This window comes from Diorhabda sublineata, chromosome X, assembly GCF_026230105.1.
Source record: "Diorhabda sublineata isolate icDioSubl1.1 chromosome X, icDioSubl1.1, whole genome shotgun sequence".
Taxonomy (NCBI): domain Eukaryota; kingdom Metazoa; phylum Arthropoda; class Insecta; order Coleoptera; family Chrysomelidae; genus Diorhabda; species Diorhabda sublineata.
The window spans coordinates 21639394-21663906 of NC_079485.1; the positions used below are offsets into that span (position 1 = coordinate 21639394).

At 28.8% G+C, this 24513-nt stretch overlaps 1 protein-coding gene across 8 annotated transcripts in view; it reads right to left on the bottom strand.

Annotated features, from left to right (window-relative positions):
- LOC130451421 (neuronal acetylcholine receptor subunit alpha-7) overlaps positions 1-24513 on the bottom strand; it is a 52076-nt gene that overhangs the window by 22053 nt on the left and 5510 nt on the right. For 6 of the 8 annotated variants that reach the window (XM_056790425.1, XM_056790424.1, XM_056790418.1 and 3 more), the window contains 3 exons: positions 12387-12526; positions 9328-9372; positions 1313-1422 (listed from right to left, as the gene is read on the bottom strand). In XM_056790425.1, coding sequence (XP_056646403.1) covers positions 1313-1422; positions 9328-9372; positions 12387-12526 — 295 coding nt within the window. Of the gene's footprint in view, positions 1-1312; positions 1423-9327; positions 9373-12386; positions 12527-24258; positions 24335-24513 lie in introns of all 8 variants that reach the window. The other 2 variants (XM_056790426.1, XM_056790422.1) reach the window with 1 other exon arrangement.

A 24513-nucleotide genomic window follows, 5' to 3' on the forward strand; every position in this document is an offset into this window, starting at 1 on the left:
TCTCCATTAATAACGAAGCTTGTGACGTCAATTTGGAACCAACAAACAAGCGCTTGCTCGTTAACCTTATATATCCAAATCGTTGATATCTTTGATACAGGGTGTTTTAAACTTGGCCGCCGGCATGCACAATTTAAATCATTTAAAAGTTATTTACTTTGAATAGAACACCCACTATTTATTACATTTTTACTTGTTGTCGCTATTTTCTAACTTTACTTTGTCGACGAAAACAATTCATTACATTAAAAAGAATACAAATGCAAACCATTTTCACATCATTTGGTGCATTACTTACAATTAGGTGATCTTTCTTGAAACGTATAAATCTATAAATTGTTTTTAATGAAGATCCAAGAAGATTAAAACTTCATAAAAACAGTTATATTGTATGATCAAGCAAAGTTCAGCAAATATGGATTATTTATTCGAAGTAAGTCGTACTTTTAGTCTAATGAAAATCCACATGTAAATAGAGGATTTTATTTCCAAGATAGAGTTGTTGAAAATTTAAATGGTGAAATATATTGTCACATTTCAGAAAACTACAATACGGTTACATACTTTAAGAAATGGATAAGTGGCTTCAGCTTGGTATAACCTTCATAATAGATGCATTTTCTATAGATTTGGTATTCGAAGTTACATTAAAAAATAAAAAAAAATATTTTCCAAATCAGTTACCTCAAAGATGTGATGCAGAGGGCCTTATTTGCTTCCAATTCCCTAACATACGGCCATATTTCCAGAATTACAAGACATAACTTAATAAACAAAAATACATTTAAATACTTCTGTTTGTAAAATTGAAAATTGAAAATCCTGACTGATTGAAATCATGACATAACCTTTCATAACAATTAATTGTTGTTATGTAACTAACATAATGAAATATTTCAAAATTTTGAATTTAGGTATAGGGAATACCGATACTATATGAATTGGTTTGAAAAATACAGAGGAAATGTAATCAATAAAAGGTGTCTATTTGGAGTTAAAAATTAAAATCATTTAAAATATGCATGCTAGAGGCCAAGGTCAAAGCACCCAATATTCAGACTTTGGAAAATATTTCAATATCTCGAAAATACTCTGGTTTTGATATAGAACATTGTGTACAAATGATATCTAAACTTTCATGTAAAATTCTAACTAGTTTCGGCAGGTATAACCGGAAGTGCCACTTTCAGGACAACATTGAACTCAGTGTAATATAGATTCGTATCCGCCAATACTTTCGATAAATTTTAATTTATCTTGTTAAAAGAATGTAATGTGATTCATTTAATTTCATCAATTTTAACTTCGATACCTGTTATACATTAGAACATCCGGTTTCCAGAGTCGATGAGGTGGGATACGCAGATCTTTTACCCCACCAAATTCGGAAGAATTCCACCTCAAATTCATATCGTTCCATTCCTGAAATTAAAAGATAATTTAATATGGCGAATTTGAATGTTTTATTGTCATATTCATGCGTGAATCAAATTATTTCAAGGATAACGATTACAAATTCAATTAAAATGTTAAGAGTAAGGGAATTGTGACGCAATCTACATAGGGCAATCCTCTCAGTATTTAGAAAATAGACTAAGAGGTCATCAATGCGATAAAAAAATAGAACTGCATTAACGAACCATGAGATATCAAAAAAAAACATAAATTCAATTATAAATATTAAAAAATTCTTGAATTTTTAGAAATGGTTCACATTCATAGGAACGAAAAAGCTATAAATTATGAAAAAGATCTAAATAATTTAAGTCAAATTTGTAGTTATATTTTGTAAATTCTAAAAAAACTGCAAATAATATAAGTCATGAAGGACATAATACGTTATCCAAATATATATATATATATATATATATATATATATATATATATATATATATATATATATATATAAATATTTCAGTTATCTTTATTATTTTACTTTTATTTTAAGCAAATTTAGTAATTTAGTATAATCATTTCCGAATAAATTTTCTATTTATTTGAGGAACGGAAACAATATAATAAAACAGATTCCTGTTTAGTTACGTTGTAAAAAAATATGAATTCAGTTTTTTTATATGTTAGTGCATATTCAAATCTGTTCCACCTACGCCTTCTTTCTTCAGTAATTTCCATCGGTGTTTCCGTTTCTTTCCTTATTTTTTTTTTTTGAGTGCTACAGCTGCCAAGTTGGAGTTCAACTACTCCAAAAGACTCAATTGGTTCACCACAAACAAGCCAACAAATTCAAATCCATCAACTAGAAATTCAGTTGAGGACTACAACAATCCTGGCTTCCCATAGATAAGTCTCAGTTTTTACCTTTAATATATAAAACTAAGTCGTTGTTTTTTTTTCTTTTCGATACGCAATTAATGCGAATTTATTATTTTTCCAATTAATTTATTTGTTGCTGATACTTTTCTTTATAATTCACAGTAATAAATATTACTTTGGTTAATCGTGTACGGGGATAGTTTGTTTAGTTTTTATTAATTTAATTCATAAGGTGTTTTTCCAACCTTCCTCTTTATTCACTTTTAACGTCGTTCGTTAAAAAGTTGATAGCATCAAATTCAATATGAATTGTTTATCCTATCTAAGTACCAGTTATTTATATACTTTAACAGAGGCCGAACACCACTTCCTGAGGAAGAGTCTCCATCCGGGAAAGTAAGGTTACCAATTGGCGCCCAGTTAAACGTACTGTAATATTAAAATGTGGTTTTGTAGCAATTAATTTTTTTTACTAATATAAACTTCTCCCTTTATTATTTTGATTAATAGATCAATAGACCACCGTCTTTGAATAATTGTCGTTTATTTGAACCTGATCTGATTTGTTTCTATGTTTTACCTAATAACTTATCTAATAGAAGTAAATCCCTAGATTTTCTATTTTAACGTCTTGTGTATGTTGGAATTGTAGCAGAACTGGTCGAACCTTTACGAAATGTCGTTCTTCTTGGTCTATTTTTGTTATGGTTTTGGTGCTAAGAACACTACAACTGTAAGTCTGACGACCGTTCCCAGTCATTTTCAAACTACATCCGGCAATCAAGGAAACCGTCAACAAGTCAAAATTAACCTAAAATTTTCCACCTTTGGTTACGGAATTACAAGTTAATTTAAGTTTTATTACATATTTTTCATCTATATCTGTTATCTTTCTGAAAATCTTGACACACATTTATCTTGCCGTTCCGCTCTTCTTCTCAATTCTAAGCTGGAATCTGATGTCACTAAACACATCAATATTATTGATCTAGATATACTAATTTTATCTGTTTTACCTATTTCACTCACTCCTATGGTGGATTTATCTTTAAAAATATTGTCAATTCACTTGTCCTCTGTTCGTAAGGAAACCAAAGGATGATCTTCCTTATATAACTGTCAAAGTCTTAAGTACTGATGTTGTTGCAATGGTTGACACTGGAAGCAACTCTATTGTTCTTGGCAACCAAGGTTTTTCCCTTATTAATTCTCTTCTTGTACCAGTTGAATGTATTGTTTCAATACATATAACTACTGCTGATACTGTACATCAGCAATTTATGGATTTCCGTTACAGTAAATAATGTCACTAAAACTATCAAAATTTCAATGATACAATTCATTCTATTTCTCGTCTCACTTCATTTGAAAATGATTGATTAAATATTATTAGTTTTTTTGTGGACCTTTCTCCTTCAGACTGAATTGGTCGAACTAACTTCGGAGATCATGTTATCGATACTGTGGATTGTGCAACCGAAATATCCCTTGTCTCTTTTTATAAAAGAAGTAGATGAGGTATTAAATTTCAAAATCAATCAGCCTTCGAACTTATCTTGGTGTTCACCCTCTGGATTGTCCCTAAGAAGTCTGGAGGATATTGAGTTTATTTTGATGGTCGAAAATTAAACATGGTTACCATTTGACTTCTATTGACTTGAAAAAGGCTTCTCTGCAAAATTTTCTCGTCCGAAACTGCTTTCGCTACATAGTGAACTATGTAGCACTTTATGAATTCGTTACTACCCCTTATGGTTTAGTCAATGCCCCTAAAACTATGGCTCGTCTTATGGTCATGGTTATAGATCGTCTCTTCGGCTATATTGTTTTTGTTATTTAGATGACATTATCGCTACTCCTACTTTAAACTATAAATACTAAATATAAATTTTGACGTGTCTCTCAAATTTTAAGGTTTTGTTGTTGGTAAAAAAAGTCATCGCACAGATGATAAAATCTTTGCTTATTTTGAATTATCTCTCTAATATGAATACTACTGAAATAAAATAAAGATAAATAACTAACACTGCAGATGAATTGCACTTGATCAATGATGCTCAAACCCATCCATATTTTTTTGTCGAAGTTGAAAATGCAAATGAAAAAAATTGAAAAACAATACAATTTACGGAAGAGAGATTTATAATTTCATGATGGTGACAGGTTATGGAAAAAGAATTACGTTTAGTTTGTTACAAATCTCATGCTCCAATATTTTCTGAAAATACTTACTAAAGGCAACTTTTAGATGCAGTTGATTTTGTGGCCGTCCCTTCCTCTTGTATGTGTGTACTGAGAAATCTTTTTTCTAAGTATCGTTTTCGTTTTCAATAGGTTTGTTCCAACCTGCTAGTCGTGACCGGTTATCGGAAAGCTTTTATAGATATTTTCTGCACAATCTCCGACTATGCACGGTTGTAACAGTACTTGCTATAAACCAAGTATATTGAAAAAACCGTCCCTGAAACGGTTCATAAACGATACCTAATTCGGCTGGAACACAAAACAGAATCGTTCGTATAACGGTAACCGCCCGGTCGGAGCACGTAAACTCTATTACGCAGAATCGTCATCGTACCAAGGACGGTTTTTTGATGAGTTGGAACAAACCTAATATACACTTTATTCTTGTTTTGATACAACACGTTTTCGTTTTGCACCACAATTTACTGATTATTTGGTAAACAATTGATTTCACACTTGATTTCGTTGTATTTAATGGTTGATACAATTTATTCTAATAATGTAAGTTTATCAATTTTTTAGACAAATACAAACATCAATTACTCAGACAGTAGATATAGCTAAATACCTCTCAAATAATGTATTGGAACACTCACATTTTCCAAAATTTTAGCTCACGCTCACATAGATGACGTCAAAAATAAAAATAAATCCTTACGAATATCCTGTTCAGAAAAATTGAGCATTTTTCCTTGGTCGTTGGTTTACGAAATAAAGAATTTGTTTCTTCCTACCATACTTTATATATACTTTCCATTCAGTTTGAGGAAATTTAGTATAATAATATCCGTGCAAATTCGTATTTTCTATTTATTTGGGCAACAGAAAGAATAGAAAAGAGCAGATATCTAGTTGTTTACATTTTAAAATAATAGATATTGACAATTTGCGTAATTATATTAATTAATAGGTCACCCACATTGTGCATATCAAATAAAAATAAAGCATTATTTGTGAAATTCAAGGAAACAAAGAATGGTGTACACAGAAGATATATAGTTACTGGAAAATATGTTACATTTTACAGAATGTACATAGCCCTTCGTCCAGCAGCAGTAAAGGACCGCCGCCAGTTTTCTGCATGTCACAATGGAAAATGTATCCATAAGGTTGTAGGTGAAAACCAGTTTTTTATGGTTCCCGAAATAATGGCTAATTTTCCCGAACTTGAAAATGCTAACTCGTATACAGATCATTCATCTCAAAGATCGTCTGCTATATTTTCAGTTGAATCTGGGGGAGACTTGATAAAACTAAAGAAACATGGCTGTTGGAAGTCATCTACGGTCGCTGAAGGGTGTGTTAATGAATCGATAGCACACAAAACAGAAATAGCTAATAAAGTGTTTAGAACGCGTTGTAGTGTTGAAATAATACCGGTTTTGCTACTAACATCACGGGAGTTATGATGGCACGAAAAAATTTAATTTCAACGCAAGAAAATTCGACTGTTGTACCGGTTAGTTTAAGGATTTATACAATATTAGGGGAAAAAGTACTTATTTATTTCTCAAGAAAAGAAAATAATTTCATAAAAAATGACATTTTGTTACTTGCCAGCAGACATAAAATGTCAAAATTTTTTCCTATCACAGAAAAAAATTTTTTTCCCTTAGTTACATCTCAACAATCTGTAGCAGACATAATTAAATTATTCATATTTGCATTAAAATTTATAAAATAGAATTATAAATTTTATTAAAACTGCTTAGGTTTTTTTTTATAATTGATAGCTCTTTAGTTCCTATATCTGTGAATCATTTCTATTCAAATTCTCTTTTCCATTTATTTGATTTGATTAGATACTAGGTATTTTTCAATTTAAACTTAAAAAACAGATAAAAGCTTGACGTTTCGACTTTGCAGTCTTTATAACAAGATAAGTTTACAAGAGGAATGAAAATAAGAATCTATTTTCTACCGCATTAAATAATTTCTTATTCTAGCTTATTATATCTTAAAATATATAGCAACATTCAATTAAATTATTCATAGTTGCATGGAAATTTAAAAGATGGAATAATTATACATAAATATAGACATATGTCTCGCGTAAGAACCAATATAAAGAAGAGAAAAAGTTTGATGACCAATGACATGTTTTCAATTATAATATTTGAAGTGAAGATCTGGCAATGAATTTATACATAAAATTTGTTAATTTGTGATTCAGTTTTTCTAGTGATTGAATGGTTAATTTTTTAAATGAGTGTAAAATTGTAATTTAGCTAATACGTGGGTATTCTGGCTTGCTTCTTCAGTTTTCTTCACCAAAACCTAATACCAATAACATATCCCGTTTAAATAGCAGAAGAACTGAATTGCAACTTGTAAAATTTGATGTATAAATTTATAGCCAATTCTTGACTTTTTTATAACTTTTTAAATAACATTCTTGGAAACATATCTTTGATTATATTTTTCTTTGAAAATGACAGGCTCATAAAAAATTATTAGAGTAAAAAAATTAAATTTTCCATGGTATGAGAATAAATTTTTTTAAATCAACTTCGTCTACTTATCAAATTTGGTAATTTTAAGTTGAAAGGTTGCAAAGAAATTAATTTTTATGAAACTACTACTCTGAAACCCTATAATTGTTCAAGGATACAGCTTAGTATAGAGGTAAATTGCCCTCAATCGTTATATTTTGCCGCTGCTATAAGCCTCCGCTCTGTGTCAGTTATTATTATTATTATTATTAAAATAAGGTACGGGCAGGGACCCTAAGATTCATAAGCCCTGAAATATACTATATATATATATATATATATATATATATATATATATATATATATATATATATATATATATATATATAAAAGTATCCACCTTTAATAACTTTTGTAATACTGGTATTTAGAAAAAATCCAAAAACACGTCAATTTATGTTGGAAGGGGCAAGCATTATGGCTTATTTAAACTTACTGGAAAAGCCACCCCCTCACCCCTAGCAGCATCCCCTTTATTTTTTTAAATTACTTGTCATATTTTTTATGTAAAATTTGGATACTCCTCTTTGAGCTGATTTCAAAAATGTATAATACTTGTAGGTTAAAGTGGTTAGTTTATGAGATAAACAATTTTTCTTTTAAGAGCACAAATTTTACTTATTATTTACTTTCACCTTATTTGCCTGTACTAAAATGGGTTGTACAACAGTTCAAACTCTTTAATCTTTTTAACTGTGCTATTTATTATGAAGTTACAATGAGTGTTCAAAATGAGTACCATTCACTTCCATACAATGGTATAATCTATTTTGAAATGCCTCTCTGACATTGCTTAATACGGCTGGATTTAATTGTCGACATTCATTTTCTATCCTCTCTCATAAATCATCCAGAGATTCTGGTTGGGTAGCATAAACTTTTGTTTTTAAATATCCCCATAAAAAGAAGTCTAGGGGTGTTAAATCCGGTGACCTAGGTGGCCACTCCATCATCTGCCCCCTTCTACCTATCCAACGAGCGGGGAATGTTTCGATTAAAAATTGTCGGACAGGCATAGCATAGTGTGGGGGAGCTCCGTCTTGTTGAAATACAAGTAAATCTTCGGAAAGGTTATCATCATTTTCTATTATTGTTGTAATACGTGGGTCAACCCCTTCCCTGAGTAACTCGATTCACCATTTAAATTTCCGTTGATGAAGAAAGGTCCGACAATGTGGTCACCTAGGATACCACACCAAACGTTTAACTTTTGGGGATGTTGTGTACGGAATTCACGCATAATATGTGGATTACATACTTATGAGTTGCATGTCTTCCGTCATGTAATTCGTTAAATATTCTAGCAGCAGCTCTTGCACAATTATTATTTTGGTAGTATAAACCTACAATTTCAATTCATTCTTGAAAAGAGTAAACCATTTCAGAGAAACAAAATAAATAATGTATCAAATTACACTATCAATAGTGACTACAAATTCTAGTTGACAATGTCAAACTTTAATAAAAAGTAGAGTTTTTTGTTGTTTGGATTTTTTAAGTAGAATAAATAGCACAGCTAAAAAGATTAAAGAGTTTGAACTGTTGTACAACCCATTTTAGTACAGGCAAATAAGGTGAAAGTAAATAATAAGTAAAATTTGTGCTCTTAAAAGAAAAATTGTTTATCTCATAAACTAACCACTTTAACCTACAAGTATTATACATTTTTGAAATCAGCTCAAAGAGGAGTATCCAAATTTTACATAAAAAATATGACAAGTAATTTAAAAAAATGAAGGGGATGCTGCTAGGGGTGAGGGGGTGACTTTTCCAGTAAGTTTAAATAAGCCACAATGCTTGCCCCTTCCAACATAAATTGAAGTGTTTTTGGATTTTTTCTAAATACCAGTATTACAAAAGTTATTAAAGGTGGATACTTTTATCTGAAAAGCACCTGTATATATATATATATATATATATATATATTACAAAAATTAGTAATTAAATAATAAAAATGTAATTAAAGCACCTAGTTAGAAAATTAAAAATTACAAGGGAAAAAAAAAGATTTAACTAGAAAATAGAAATGCATCCAGTATTCTTAAAAATTATTATGCAGAGCTTCACAGTTCTTGTTGTTATGTCTCTATTGATAGGATCTCAGTTTCACAAAACAGGTTAAAATTGACGTTTCGAACTGTTTCGTAGAGATTGTTTGGTTACAACAATAATTTAATAATGTTACTAGAAACTGGGAAAGAATTTTATTACAAAATATTAACATTTCGAACAATAAAGATCAGACCGATAAAAATTATGAATTAAATAAATGTACAAAAAAATCTATAATATTGTTTACAATGAATATGATGCTTACCAGTTTTAACCAAATATTAGTTATAAGCAGCTGATTTTTCTCATCCTGAAACAAATAGAAATGCTTATTTCAATAATTTTAATGTTTGCAAATGTAATTAACCTTTAAGATTTTATTTTCTATTTTTGTCAATTTATATTCAATTATCACAATCATTAACAGTGGACACGTGAAGACTTTTGCACCTTTCTCTACTTAAATTCAAAAATTGAAGATATGTTATTTTTGCATCCGCTTACGGTTTACATTAACATCATACATCATACAATTATATGTTATTATATGTATGCACTTGACAGTCTAAAATAAATGATAAAATAGTTAGAAACAGACTGCTACGCTCAGTTTCTTTTAATATCTCTAATGGGGTCATTTTTTTATAGTAGATGATTCTGCGATCTGTTAGTATTGGAGGAAAACATCATAGCTATTAATATTTCACTTAAAGTGCATAGGATGTAATTATTTTGAATTGTGGTTTTAGAACAATTGCAAATAATAATAAAAATATATCTCGGTTTTTATAAGAAATTAACAATATTATAAAAAGAGAAATATAAAGTGCATTTAAGATAGCGTAAAGTCAAACCCTTAATATCCAAACTATTTTCACTAAAATAAAAGGTAAAACAACAATCAATAAATTTACTAACATAGTATATGAAGTTACTGCTTAAATTTTGACAAGAAGTACATTGGTTAGTCTAAGAAATCACTCAACAATCGGATAGCAAATTATATCCCATTAGGTGTCAAGGTCATTTAATAAAAATTGAAAACTATTTCAATAGCAACATTAATCAATTATCTTAAAATTTCTATCAAGCATTAATTTGCTTATTGATTTTGATGAATTTAATAATTTTTTACAAGAAATTAAAGATACCGCAATTGTAAACTAACAGATTTCAGAAATTTTTATCATTATTATACTTTTATGGATATTTTATAATTGATACGTCTAAATGTTCTTGATTTTAGGTCTCTTCTGTTTTAAAATTAGTTTTTCCTCTTCCTTCTTTTTTAAAGAAAGATAAATTATGACGTTTCGACTTTTCTTTAAGTCTTTATCAAAATATGATATTGACATTGACAATTTGCTTATTTATATTGATCTATAGATCACCTTCATCATGAATATCAAAATAAGGATAAAACCAAAATAGAAAATGTTTTAATAAGAAAAATTTATTTTTCCATAGTCCTTACATCTTAAATATAGAAGTATTCAATTGAATTATTTGTAGTTTTATTAGAATTTACTAAATAGAACTATGTTTTTATAATTACTAAGTTTTTTTGATATTTCATGGTTGGTTAACGCAGCTTTTTTTATTAGATTGATGACCTTCTAGTCTATTTTCTAAATATTGAGAGGTCTGCCCTATGTAGACAGCGTCCCAATTAATACAAAGCACTTGATATATAATATTAGTTCTTTTATTTTTGGTGTTTTGAATTTCAATTTAGTGAAATATTTTGATAACGTATTATGTCCTTTATGACTTATACTAATATCATATTTATTGAAGTAATTTGATAGCTGTACAAGGGAAAGTCCTTGTATATGGTGAGGAAAAATGTTTCATGTTTTGATGTTTCGTTTCTGTTTTGTTTTTTAATTGATTATTTCCTTCGATTTCATGAAAAACTTCAATTCACAATCGAAATCGAAGAAAATAATGAAATCAATTTTGTATTATATATTATATAAAATTTAACAATAATATGAAAACAGTATACGAAACCAACTTGATCAACAAGATATTTGAACTTCAAGTCATGTCATCCTATGTCACAAAAAAGATCAGTGATAATAAGTTTGGCTGATAGATCTATCCAGCTATCAGATCCTGAATTTAGATGCTTAGCTATTCAAAAATCAAAAACTGCATTGAAAAAAAATAATTATCCGGAAAAAATGATAAGTAACGTATTCAAGAAAAGGATAAACAGACAGTACAATCAATTAATGATAAAAAATTATCAACAGCATATCAGTGTCAATATCATATTTTGATAAAGACTTAAAGAAAAGTTGAAACGTTAAATTTTATCTTTCCTCCAAAAAAAAGACTAGTTTTAAAACAGAAGAGACCTAAAATCAAGAACATTTTGTTGTATAAGTAGTACTTTATTGAGGAGCAAATTGGTCACCAAATTTGAAAAAAAAAAAATTAAAGACGTTCTTGATTTATGGCAAATAAATTTTTTATTTTGATTTAAAGTTTTGAAAACCCTATATCTCAGCAACTAAGCCCTGTAAGGGCTCGTATTCCTATATCAAAATGAATCATTTATTGGGATCCCTCTATAACTAGGTCCATAGGTTGAGTTCATATTGAGCGCTTGATATTTTTATTTGAAAATTACTTTTTTTGAAGACAGCTGTAAATTCAACCTTTGGACCTGCTGCAGCCAAAATTTTATTTTAGTGAAATATTCGGATAATGTATTATATCTCTTATGATTTACACTAATATAATATTTATTGAAATCATTCCATAGTTGTTGGAGAAGTCCTTGTACATGTGGTAAGGAGAAATGTTTTATTTCAATAAATTTAATATAATATCAGTATAAGTCATAAAGGAAATAATACAATATCCAAATATTACACTAAACTTAAATAAAACACCCAAAAACAAAAGAAGTAATTTTATATATCAAGTACCTTGAACTGATTGTGATGCTGTTTACATAGGGCAGACATCTGAGTATTCAAATTCATTTTTATTTCGATATTCATGATGAAGATTATCTATTGATCAAGATAAATAGCAGATTGTCAGTGTCGAGTCATATTTTGATAAACATCACAATAGGTCGAAATTTTTACCTGTCTTTTAAAAAAACTAATTTTCAATCAGAAGAGAGTTGTTAAAATCTAGAGAAACATGAACATATTAAAAGGTCTTAGAAATAAGCAATTATATATATATATATATATATATATATATATATATATATATATATATATATATATATATATATATATATATATATATATATATATGAATGTGTTACTCTTATACTCTTTACCTAAAAATAGAACTCACCACATCTATGATTTGCATTAACGTCAAACCGAAACTTAATTGAAGAGGATCAGATTCATTAGCAACAGGACGCTCTAATACGTTATAGTGATCTAATAGCTTATGGAGGAGTTTTTTCTCGTTGTATCCGGCCCAAGACTCTGTAACAAGATTATAAAATTGAAATTAAAATTTTGCATGCTTTTGTAATGCAGAAGCTCACTTTTGTCGCTGAGAGCTGATAATTAGCACAAATATACGCAATACGATATAGTACAAAATTTGAAGTTCTGACCTTATGTGAGTAGGTGATAAAAAAAATTAAGTTTTAGATATATTTGATCTAACGGTAAACTAGTCTTTCATATGTAAAGAGCATTTAGGTCTTTCAACCGTCTCTTCAAACTCTTAAATGGGTTAATTATCACAAACTTCACATGTAGATGAAGTTATATTACTTTATGTATCATTATTGGACTAGGTGTATATTATATTCGTATAATTTAAATTTGATTGAATGGATCTAATTTAAAAAAAGGACAAGTTCATGCTACAACTATTATAAATAGTAAGGTGTGTAAAATTGATTGAAAAAATGATACAACCGCCAAAGTATTATGAAGTAAAATTAATCTGTATTGATACAAATCATATTAGGTATAAATACATAACACGAGATTCGACATATGATGCTGATTTGCTGCCGAACTGAAGACTGCAACTGCAACTCTAAATAAAGACTGCTCTAGGATTTATTGCTTATTATTCACCTTATCTGGAGCCCTCTGTATCCTTGTTCCTAAACAAACAAATTTTTTTTTGGTAAGCTATTTCAGACAAATGGACATGAGTATTTTGCAAATTTTATTTTTAAATATTTAAATAGTTGGGAAAAACTGTGTGTAGTGTTAAAAAGCGATCATGATGAAAAATAAAGTATCTTTACTATTGAAAAGTCCCTATTCTGTTAAATCCCCCTCGTACATATACTAACAACACACACAACTAATAATAAACACAATTCGTGATAACTTAATATATAATATATAAAATTAATAATAACACATAGGTGAAAAATACTGAGCGTTCCTGTTCATTATTTGAAAAATTTTGTTTCTAAGTATAGAGATATTTATATATATATATATATATATATATATATATATATATATATATATATATATAATTGAAATATGAAATATGACTTTGAATTTGAATTTCTTAGGTCTTTTTTATATTTTCTATATATGTGCCTTGCAGAGGAGCAGCTCCTATGTCAGGGCCAGCTCCAACAAATCTTCCTCCTATAAAAAATTTCTCTTATCCTACCTAAAAATTATCTAACAGATCTCTCTTCCTCTCTCTGTCTCTCTCTCTCTGTCCCTCTCTCTCCCTCTTTCTCTATGTATGTGAACCATTTCCAAAATTTCTATATCTATAATCCAAGAATGTTTTATACGTTTTTAATCTATTTTAAAAATATTGAGATGTCTTTTGTTTTTGAGTGTTTTAGATTTTAGTTTAGGGAAATATTTGGATAATGTATTATGTCCTTTATGACTTACACTAATATCAGATTTATTAGAATAATTTGGTAACGGAAAATGTTTTATTTTTATGTTCAGTTTTCGCTTTATTTCTTAATTGATTATAGTTTATATTTATTTTTTTCTTCAATATGTTATCTATCCTTTTAAAAAGTCTAGAATGTGGGATGGCTTTAATTGCCATAGATTTTCGTCTTCTATGTCATAAGTTCCGAGATGTAGTGCTCTGGAATTTATTAGTGTTTCACACTTCGAGAGAATGCGGATAGAAGTTTCGTCATATGTTGCAAAAAAATCTACACGCCGCATTATCTGCTATATCTAGCATCTTAAGGTGTTTGTTGAGGCGACAGTGCCCCGATAGAACTCCTGATAGTATTTGTAGATTTTTCTTACTTAGGTTGATATATTGAACACACCTACTCTGGTTATAGTTTCCCAGAAGAGTCTTTGCCTGTCTTAGTCCCTGTAGGTTATCCCAATAATTGCTTTTGCTCCTATCTACCTTCTCTTCCAGTGATTTTTGCAATGCAATTTAGTTTATACCAAAGGGTTCGGCTCCCATGAAGAGCTTGTATACCCTCGCTTTAGTGAGTTTATCAGCTATTTCATTTTCCCTCGCTTCGGTGTGGCCTGGAATCTATTGTAGCGTAATTTTATTTTTCTTACCTAGCTCGTTTAATTTTTCTAGGCAATCCCAAACGAGTTTGGATTTTGTGATACTGGAACTTAAAGCTCTAATGGCTGCTTGACTATCGGACAGGATGATGATATCCGGTTTGCGATAGTTCCTTTCGAGATTAAACTGAACACATTTTTCAATTGCATGGATTGCCCAAGCCTTTAGAGTGTTTGGTTCTGAGCCCGTATCAGTTCCGTCAGCTGTTTTTGATCCGTCCTCTTTTTGACATAGGACGACATGAATTGAAGTTCAAATATCTTGAGAGCAAAGTTATTATGTTCTTATTTTATTGTTAATTTTATATACTGTGGCATCAAGGTAATTAATTTTATTGTTTTGTTAGGATAGTTGAATTTTGATAAAGTATTTGTTTTTGTATGAAATTGTTTCCAAAATATTTTTCGAATAATTAGATAATGGGACGAGTGGAAGTTTGAATACTTGAAATAATTGGTCCAATAGGTATGTTAGATTTGTACAGTGAATTTTGAATATTTTTATATCCAAAGGCGAAATAAAAGGTTGTTCTTCCCAAGATTGAATGAGATTATTTTTTTATGTGATTTCGTAGGATCCGTTTTAAATTGCTGGTAAGTTGTCTAATCATACAATACTTTCATCATTTTATTATAAACTTCTGTTTTCATAATACTCGTAACAGTATTACATTCATGCGATTTCAAAATTTTGATATGCTTGATAAATTCTTTGGTTTTAGTTAAATTTTGAGTTAATATTGATAAGTTTTTTTTCAATTTATTTTTAAAATTAGTGATAATATTACAATTAGATGATTGGTGCTGTATTTACAGCATTGTCACTAGGAATATTTTGTGCAAAATTGGGACCTTAAGATGAAACTTCATTCACTTTATCTGGTATTTTAGTATTAGTTAAATTCTCATTTTATTTTGATTTCATTTGATTTGTATTTTTATCAATAGGTATTTCTTTCAATATGAAGTTATCAATTTTTACAATTTTTCATGCTTTGCATTTTTTTAAAAATTGTTCCATTTTTTTCTCGACATTATTGTAAAATGTTATTAGAAATTAATTGACTTCTTTAAATTTTCTTGTCTATCAATTATTTTTCTAATTTCCCAATTAAAGTTTTAGATTCGGTGATAGATAGTTATATGATTTGAAACATTAAAATATAAAAAACGTGATTTTGATATTCATGTTGCATGCGAGTGTTTGTAAATTTTATATGAGATAGTTTTAAACTTGGAAACGTGGGTATTAACTTTTTTCATTTTTCCATCTTACTAAATGTATTCTTCGGTTTTTCTGCTTCGCATTTTTTTAGATATATTTTCGTAATTTTTCATGATTTGTTCGATTGAATTTCCATATAATGGTCCAATGTTATGATAGTTAGGCATTACTTCATCCATGCTAATATCATTCTCATTAACTTTTCACTTCTCAGACCTTTTGATATAACTATTTTCATTATGATTTATTTTGATTTTTAAAGAAATATTTATTGGTTAGATTATGTCATTTAAAATCTAAGCAATCAATATTCAACAGCATTCATAACGATTTAACTAATCAAATTCAATGTCATCATAATCTAACCAATGAAAATTAACAACGATTTCTATAGCAACCAGAAGCAATTCTATCAAGAGTCAATTTGAATATTGAGTTTTCAAGTTGAAGAATTCTATATTTTTGAAAAGAAATAACAAAATGTGAAACACTTCAATTCGTAACTAATTAATACAAGTAATTTTCATTATTATTATACTTTTATACGATGAATACATAAGAATTCGGAAGCTGGGAAATATATTAGAATTAGTACACTTTTGTGTTTAATTTTGCCACAATACCGCTACGAAAGCTCTGATATATATATTTAATATTTAATTTCCTATTTCTTAGACCTTTTGATATTTTATTGCATCTAAATGTTCTCGATTTCAGGTCTCTTCTGTTTAAAAATTAGTTTTTTTTTAATAATTTTTAAAAGAAAAATGAATTTTGACGTTTGCTTATTTATATTGATCTATAGATCACCTTCATAATGAATATCAAAATAAGGTTGAAATCAACTTAGAACTTTGTTCTAATAACAAAAATTAATTTTTCCTTGGTCCGTACATCTCAAATATATAGCAGTAATCAATTGAATTATTTGTATTTTATTGGAATTTACAAAATAGAGCTATACATTTTAATCAAATTATTTAGATCTTTTTTATCATTTATACCTTTTTCCTTCTTATGAATGTGAACCATTTCTAAAAATTTCCTTTTGATATTTGATGGTTCGTTAATGCAGTTCTATTTTTTTATCGTATTGATGACCTCAGTTTATTTTCTAAATACTGAGATGTTTGCCCTATGTGGACAGCATCACAATTAGTACAAGGCACTTGATATATAATATTACTTCTTTTGTTTTTTGGTGTTTTAGATTTTAATTTAGTGAAATATTTGGATAATGTATTAGTATGACTTATACTAAAATCATATTTATTGAAATAATTCGATAATTGTTCGGAAAGTCCTTGTACATATGATAAGAAAAATTGTTTTATGTTTTGATGTTTCTTTTCTGTTGTTTTTAAATTTATTGTATTATCTGTTTATTCTTTTCTTGAATATGTTATTTATCATTTTTTACGGATAATTATTTTCTTTCAATGCAGCCTTTGCTTTTTGAATAGCTAAGTATCTAAATTCAGGATCTGATAGTTGTATAGATCTATCAGCCAAACTTATTATCACTGGTCTTATTTGTGACATAGGATGACACGAATTGAAGTATAAATTAAAATCTAAAATACCAAAAAACAAAAGAAGTAATATTATATATCAAGTTCATTGTACTAATTGTGACGCTGTCTACATAGGGCAAACATCTCAGTATTCACAAAATAGACTAAGAGGTCGCCAATACGATAAAAAAATAGAACTGCATTAACGAACCATCAAATATCAAAAAACATAAATTCAATTATAAAGATTCAAAAATTCTTGAAACGGAATCTAATACACGAAAAAGGAAATTTTTAGAAATGGTTCACATTCATAAGAAAGAAAAAGCTATAAATGATAAAAAAGATCTAAATAATTTGAGTAAAATTTATAGCTCTATTTTGTAAATTCCAATAAAACCACAAATAATTCAATTGATTACTGCTATATATTTGAGATGTACGGACCAAGGAAAAATTAATTTTTGTTATTAGAACAAATATCTAAGTTGATTTCATCCTTATTTTGATATTCATTTTGAAAGTGATCTATAGATCAATATAAATAAGCAAATTGTTAGTGTCAATATCATATTTTGATAAAGACTTGAAGAAAAGTCGAAACGTCGAAATTTATCTTTCTTTTAAAAATTATCAAAAAAAAATTAAAGAAGGGTGGTTATTTGTTTATTGGTAAGAATTCATCCGATTCTGTGGTCACAATCTGCCTACTCTTCACAACGAATCACCCCTTTTCTTGGTTGATTCCAAGATCTCAATCTGCCTACTCCTTGGAATTCCACCGAGGAAATGAATAGCATCAAGAACACTGTCTCTATCAATTTCATAACCTTCTTATGAATCGAATACAATTGATGTGGACAATTAAATAGAGAATCTATGTACTTTACTTTTAACACTATGACTCAATATATGTTGTGATCAGATATATTGTGATAATTCCTTCAACTATATGTGGAGGTGAAAATCTGGATTACTGCTACTATGAAAATGGAAAATAAATATATGATAGTTACAAAACTTACATTACTACAGCGGTCAAATTTTCACTATAACTTTAGTTTGTCTGAAATCATAATCATTATATAGAATTTGTTTATTAGTGCAATCACAGAATATTCATCAGTTTCAACAGATTTTTCAATTCCACATTGTTCCAAATCTCATTCTTAAAAGTTATAGCGAAATTATGAAAATAAAAATAAATAAAATCATCAGGATGCTGTTCAATCTAAGTTTTGTTGTAAACTATTGTTGTAGATTTGAGTAACCTATTAGTACATTTGAAATATTCATCACAATAGTTATTGAATCAATTTTTTCTTGGAATCTCGGTCAATTCTTTAGTTTTATTAGAAAAATCTAGCTCTGGAGCAAAACATCATTGAACAATAAACTGGTATGTTTTACAACACACAATTTAAAGATATTATCTATATCTCACAATTCACAACTTCAACTGAATTTGTAATAAAATCTTTTTTTTCCTGAATATACTATTTTCCGTCATTATACTAACACTCACAATTACACGAAGTTGCCCTTTTCAAAGGCAGCTTGTTTTGTGGACACCACATCCATCAATTAACAATTAGTAAAAATAAAATAAATAGCGACAACTATAAATGGTTCACACTCTATTATTTCCATTTTAAAAATAATTAATTTGTAATCGATTTAGCAGCTTTTCCAAATAAAGTTTAAGCAATGAAATCATATAAACAAGAACAAAAAACCTATTTCTCAGTGGAATTGGAGGGTGATTGACTATGAGAAAAATCAGTACAGGAAATAAAAAACTGAATCAAAACATTGCAAAAGTAGAACCAAAAGAACCAAGAAATTATTATGGTAGAAATGAGCTTCTAGAAACTCTTCCAATTCAATAAGCTAAAATTAGACCAGAATACGAGAAAATCAATTAACTCCATGTTCCTTAAAAACCTTCAAAATAAAACTAGAAAAGGATTTTCTCTAAGACATCTTATATATAGAGATAAAAATGTTGAAATTGGATCAAGATTATTATTTATAAATTACACAAAAAGACTTTGCATTTCCAGAAAAACATGAACAGGGAAGGCCAACAACAACAAATAATGAGACAAAATATACACTGTTCTAATTATGCCGTAAATTTAATTGTGAACATATAATATGTATATATAAGTACTGCCTTGAAAGGCCCTATAAATATTCGATAGAAGATAAAATGGGATACATATATTGAAACTACTGAAGATGGAAAAAATATTATATTGGTAACACAATTTGAATACTATCGATGGACATGTATGTTTACATACGAGCAATATATGAAGCAAAAATACATGTACGGAGACCAACGTTAAATGTATAGATTATATTTTAATATTCAGACGAAACTTTTGTCTAAGAACTGTATTAAAAGCCATAAAAAATAAGGTTTTTGAATGACATTTGCATAAAATGAGGTTGAATTCAGCCATCAATTATAATATCATCTGAATTAAAATTTTACCTATCTAAGTAACACAAAGGAAAGAAGATTCTTGCTTGTCAAAAATGATTTGAGAAAATAGAAAATATATTGCGCTTGCTACCAATATTAGAAATATTTTATAAAGATTAACTATTTAATAATAGATGGTGATATGAACAAAATTCAACCTTATGGAAAGTAAAACAAATAGTCTAATTCTGAAAAATTTGAATGAATCACAGAAACAAAGCGAATACAGGTTAATAAGAAGATCGTTCCCACGATATAGGCCATAAATTTGAAGATAATATCTAGATTTGACAAAATCCCTAAAAACCACTGAAAAATTAGAATATAAAATATAGAACTGATTGTCAATAGGGAGACCTAACATACCTACCATTTACTTCAATATGCCAAGATAAATCCGCCACTGGAAAAAAAACATAGAAGCAAATAGCTAAAGAAGAGTGAGTTCGAAGTGATAATGAATATGGTAAAAAAATTTAATACCTAGGAGAGCCAAGGAATTAACAATGAAAAATCACATATATTAAAAAAAATAGATGAAAGGACAAATTCAATTAACGGAATATTTTGATATTTATTACATAGGTAATCGTGAGGTATCGTGATATGATAGTTTTATAAGAATTTACAAAATAGAGCTATAAATTGTACTTAAATTATTAGAGTATTTTTTATCGTTTATTGCTTTTTCATTCTTATGAATGTGAACCATTTCTAAAAATTCCCTTTTTCGTTTATTAGATTCTGTTTCAAGAATTTTTAAATCTTAATAATTGAATTCAATTTTTTTTCATTTTTCATGGTTCGTTAATGCAGCTCTATTTTTTTATCATATTGATGACCTCTTAGTCTATTTTCTAAATACTGAGATGTTTGCCCTATGTAGACAGCGTCACAGTTAGTAAAAGGCACTTGATATATAAAATCACGTCTTTTGTTTTCTGGTGCTTTAAATTTTGATTTAGTGAGATATTTGAATAACGTATTATGTTCTCTATGACTTATACTAATATCATATTTATTGAAATAATTCGATACCTGTTGTAAAAGTCCTTGTACATATGGTATGGAAAAATGTTTTATGTTTTGATGTTTTGTTTCTGTTTTGTTTTTCAATTGATTGGAGTATCTGTTTATCTTTTTATTGAATATTTTGTTTATCATTTTTCCAAGCAGTTATTTTTCCAATCCAATTTTTGCTTTTTGAATAGCTAAGTATCTAAATTCAGTACAGATAGATCTATCAGCCAAATCTTGAGGACCAAGTCGTTTTTTTTGACTGATTTTCCCGAACTTTGAATCGCTTCTGGCGAGGGTTTTCCGACCCCTCATCAGTTTTTCCGGCACATTTTTCGTCGTGGAAAACTGGCTGTAGTTATCTTTTGCGACCTGAACGAACAGCCATTCGGGGATGTACTAAGTATTTTCTTACAGTTCACAAACTCAAACGCCGTGTACCAAATCGATGCTGTTTTTTGTAGCTAGCCCCCCGTCTATTTGTATATTTCATTTTCATATTTGAAGGACGTTGCAGAAAGTGTAAGCTCTATAGCTTTTATAAATTCTTTTTTTTCATTAATACATTTTTTCACAATGGTAATAGGAATATTTCTATATGAAGAAACCACTTCTAGCTAAATAAATAAATATTCGTTAAGAATTTTTAATCCCATGTGTTTTTGATATAATTTTTGGTTTATGTAAATATAAAATATAATATATTTTTCAAAATATTATTTGGTTTTAGTTATATTTTGACGTTTGATATTGCTCTGTTGTTGTTTGTTTCTCAATTTATTTTTAAAACCTATGATAAAACTTCTTTCACTTCATCCGGTATGATAGTACCAATTAAATTTTCGATCAATTTTGATTTGATTTCATTTGTATTTTTAGCAATAGGTTGTTGATTTAATATTAGGTTATCAATTTTCTTAATATGTTTCTCTTTACATTTATTAAAAAGTGATTCAGTTCTTTCTCGACATTTTTGTTAAAATTTTTGTAAAATATTGATAGGAACTCCCTCACTTATTTTAACTTATATGTTTTTTAAGTCATGTTCTAATTTTCGTATTAGAGCAGTTATGTTTTTTAACTCATCTTCTAATTTTCGTAGTGCGAGTAGTTGATTCGGTAATAGATAGTTGTATGATAGATAAAACGTGATTTTGATATTCCTGCTGCAGGTGACTATTTGCATCTGTGTAGAAAAATTCTACGGTTTCTTGATTTGCAATTTTGTGGAGGATATTTTCGTAATTTTTCAGATAGGCATTATTTCATCCATGTCGATATAAATTTCTTTAATTTCTTATTTCTTAGACCTTTTGATATCATTTACCGAATCAACTACTCTATTTTGTAAATTTTAATAAGACTCCAAATAATCTAATTGATTACTGCTACATATTTGATATGTAAAGACTAAGGAAAAATTGATTTTTCTTATTAGACCAAATTTCTATTTTAATTTTATTCTTATTTTGATGTTCATAATGTAGGTGATCTATTGATTAATATATAATAAACTTCAAAAATTTATCTATCTTTTGTTGTGAGATTCTAGCAGGTACTTATTTTCAGTTGTTAAGTGTTAATATATTTTCCGAGCTTAACCGAAAATCTTAACTATCTATCTATCTATCTATCTATCTATCTATATATATATATATATATATATATATATATATATATATATATATATATATATATATATATATATATATATATATACCCCACACATCGCATCACTGGTATTTTAGGATATTTTTAATTTAGTTTTTTGGGACAATCTGTATATGTATCAACTTAGTATATATTTCTGGTTTCTTATCATGAGCAATTTCTTACAAATTTTTTTGGAAGCACAAATGCTCGAGTAAATCATTTCTGGAGAATGCATTGAGATTGAGAACTTTCTAAGTAAATTGTGTTATTGTATAGTAAAAATTTAAATTTATTTTGTTAATAATGGATATGTCTCAACGTTTAACAAGACATGTAACGAATGAAGAAGCCGCTAGAATCATCGTGCTCATACAAGATGGCCGCAGTCAAAGATACGTCGCTGGGGTAATTGGAGTTCAACAAAGCACCATATCCAGAGTTGTTATTCGCTACCAAGAAACATAACCAATATCCTAGAACCCCATGTAGTGCCCTATATGCATCATATCGGTGACGACTCTGTGCTGATGCACAATAATGCTCGTCCACACGTTGCTAGATTGGTTAGGCAGTACTTAGAAGAGGTCGAGATACCCGCCCTGAATTGGCCTACACTTAGCCCATACCTTAACCCAATAGAGCGTGTCTGGGACTAGCTAGGATGGCAAATTCTGCAACATCCGGCACCAATAAGAATACTAGATCTTCAAAATGTTCTTTTTAACTTCTGGGAAAACATGCCGCAAGGATACGTCCAAAGCCTGCTTAGACGCCTTTCAAGAGGAATGAAAGCTGTAATTAGAGCGAGGGCCGACAACACACGCTATTGGTAATTCATTGGCTGGTTTTAGTTTAAGCACCTGTATAGATGTTTTGTACAATTTTTTTGATATTTGCTATGTTTTGGTAAATCAAACTTTTTGTCCTCTATAGATTAAACTGATATAAAATGAATGTTGCAAAAGGCGTATCTATTGGTATTTTAATTCGTAATAATAATAAAATTCGAAAAACAGGCAACATATTTAAAATCTTTAAAAAATAATGAGTGATGCGATAATTTTTGTGGGGATATATATCTAGAGAGAAAGAGTTACATCATGTGTAGGTAGTTTGATGTGCAATTATTAAATATCTATCTATCAGCTAAAAAGAAATTCCACTGGAAGGGGACATCTTTGAAAAAGGATCTTCTTCCAGGGGCCTATTTTCATTTAATTATTCAACTTATATATGAATTTGAGTTAAATAATTATTATAAAATTTGTTTCTATATTTGTACACAGTTTTGATGTAAACTATTTTTACATGAGCAGTGAAGACATAAGGGTACTAATTTACAACTATGCAAGTGAAGAGTCTGGGAGAAATATATAAATAATGGTCTGACGAATTAACTTTGTGTTTAGATGTAGATTCACGAATGTACCTTAGCATCATTTGTATGTTTTAAGACATTTTATTTGTGTCAGACTCCTCTGCCTCAGACCTTACTATTAACGACACGCTAACAAGCATAGTAGATTTATAATTATCGAATTATCTAAGTAACTCAAGTATTAACGATTTAGTTAACATTGGATAGGGGCCTCAAGAATCACCCATGCAGTTTTATGAGAAAGTAATAGGACTTGACATAAATTGTATTACCACCAACCTTCAGGCTCAACTATTAGGGCAATGAGACCTATTCATCTCATTTAGTAATCGCGATGTAATATATCCAAGAAGGAAACAACAACCTTTACTCACAAAAGGTATAACTCACCGCAATCAGCAATTCCCATAATTTCCACAAACAATGGTCTAACAACAACTTCTGTTTTCCAACTCCCATCTAAGACCTGAAATAAGACAACCATTTAAGACACATAATCAATAGAACGTCTAGTCATCCGACCAAGGAGATCACAACAATAACAAAGACCAACTCCCTCTAGAACCATAGACGGAGCAAGAGCATAATAGAGTTGCACTCTTTTTTTTGAAAAAAAGAAGTTTCCATATATCGAAATTTCATATA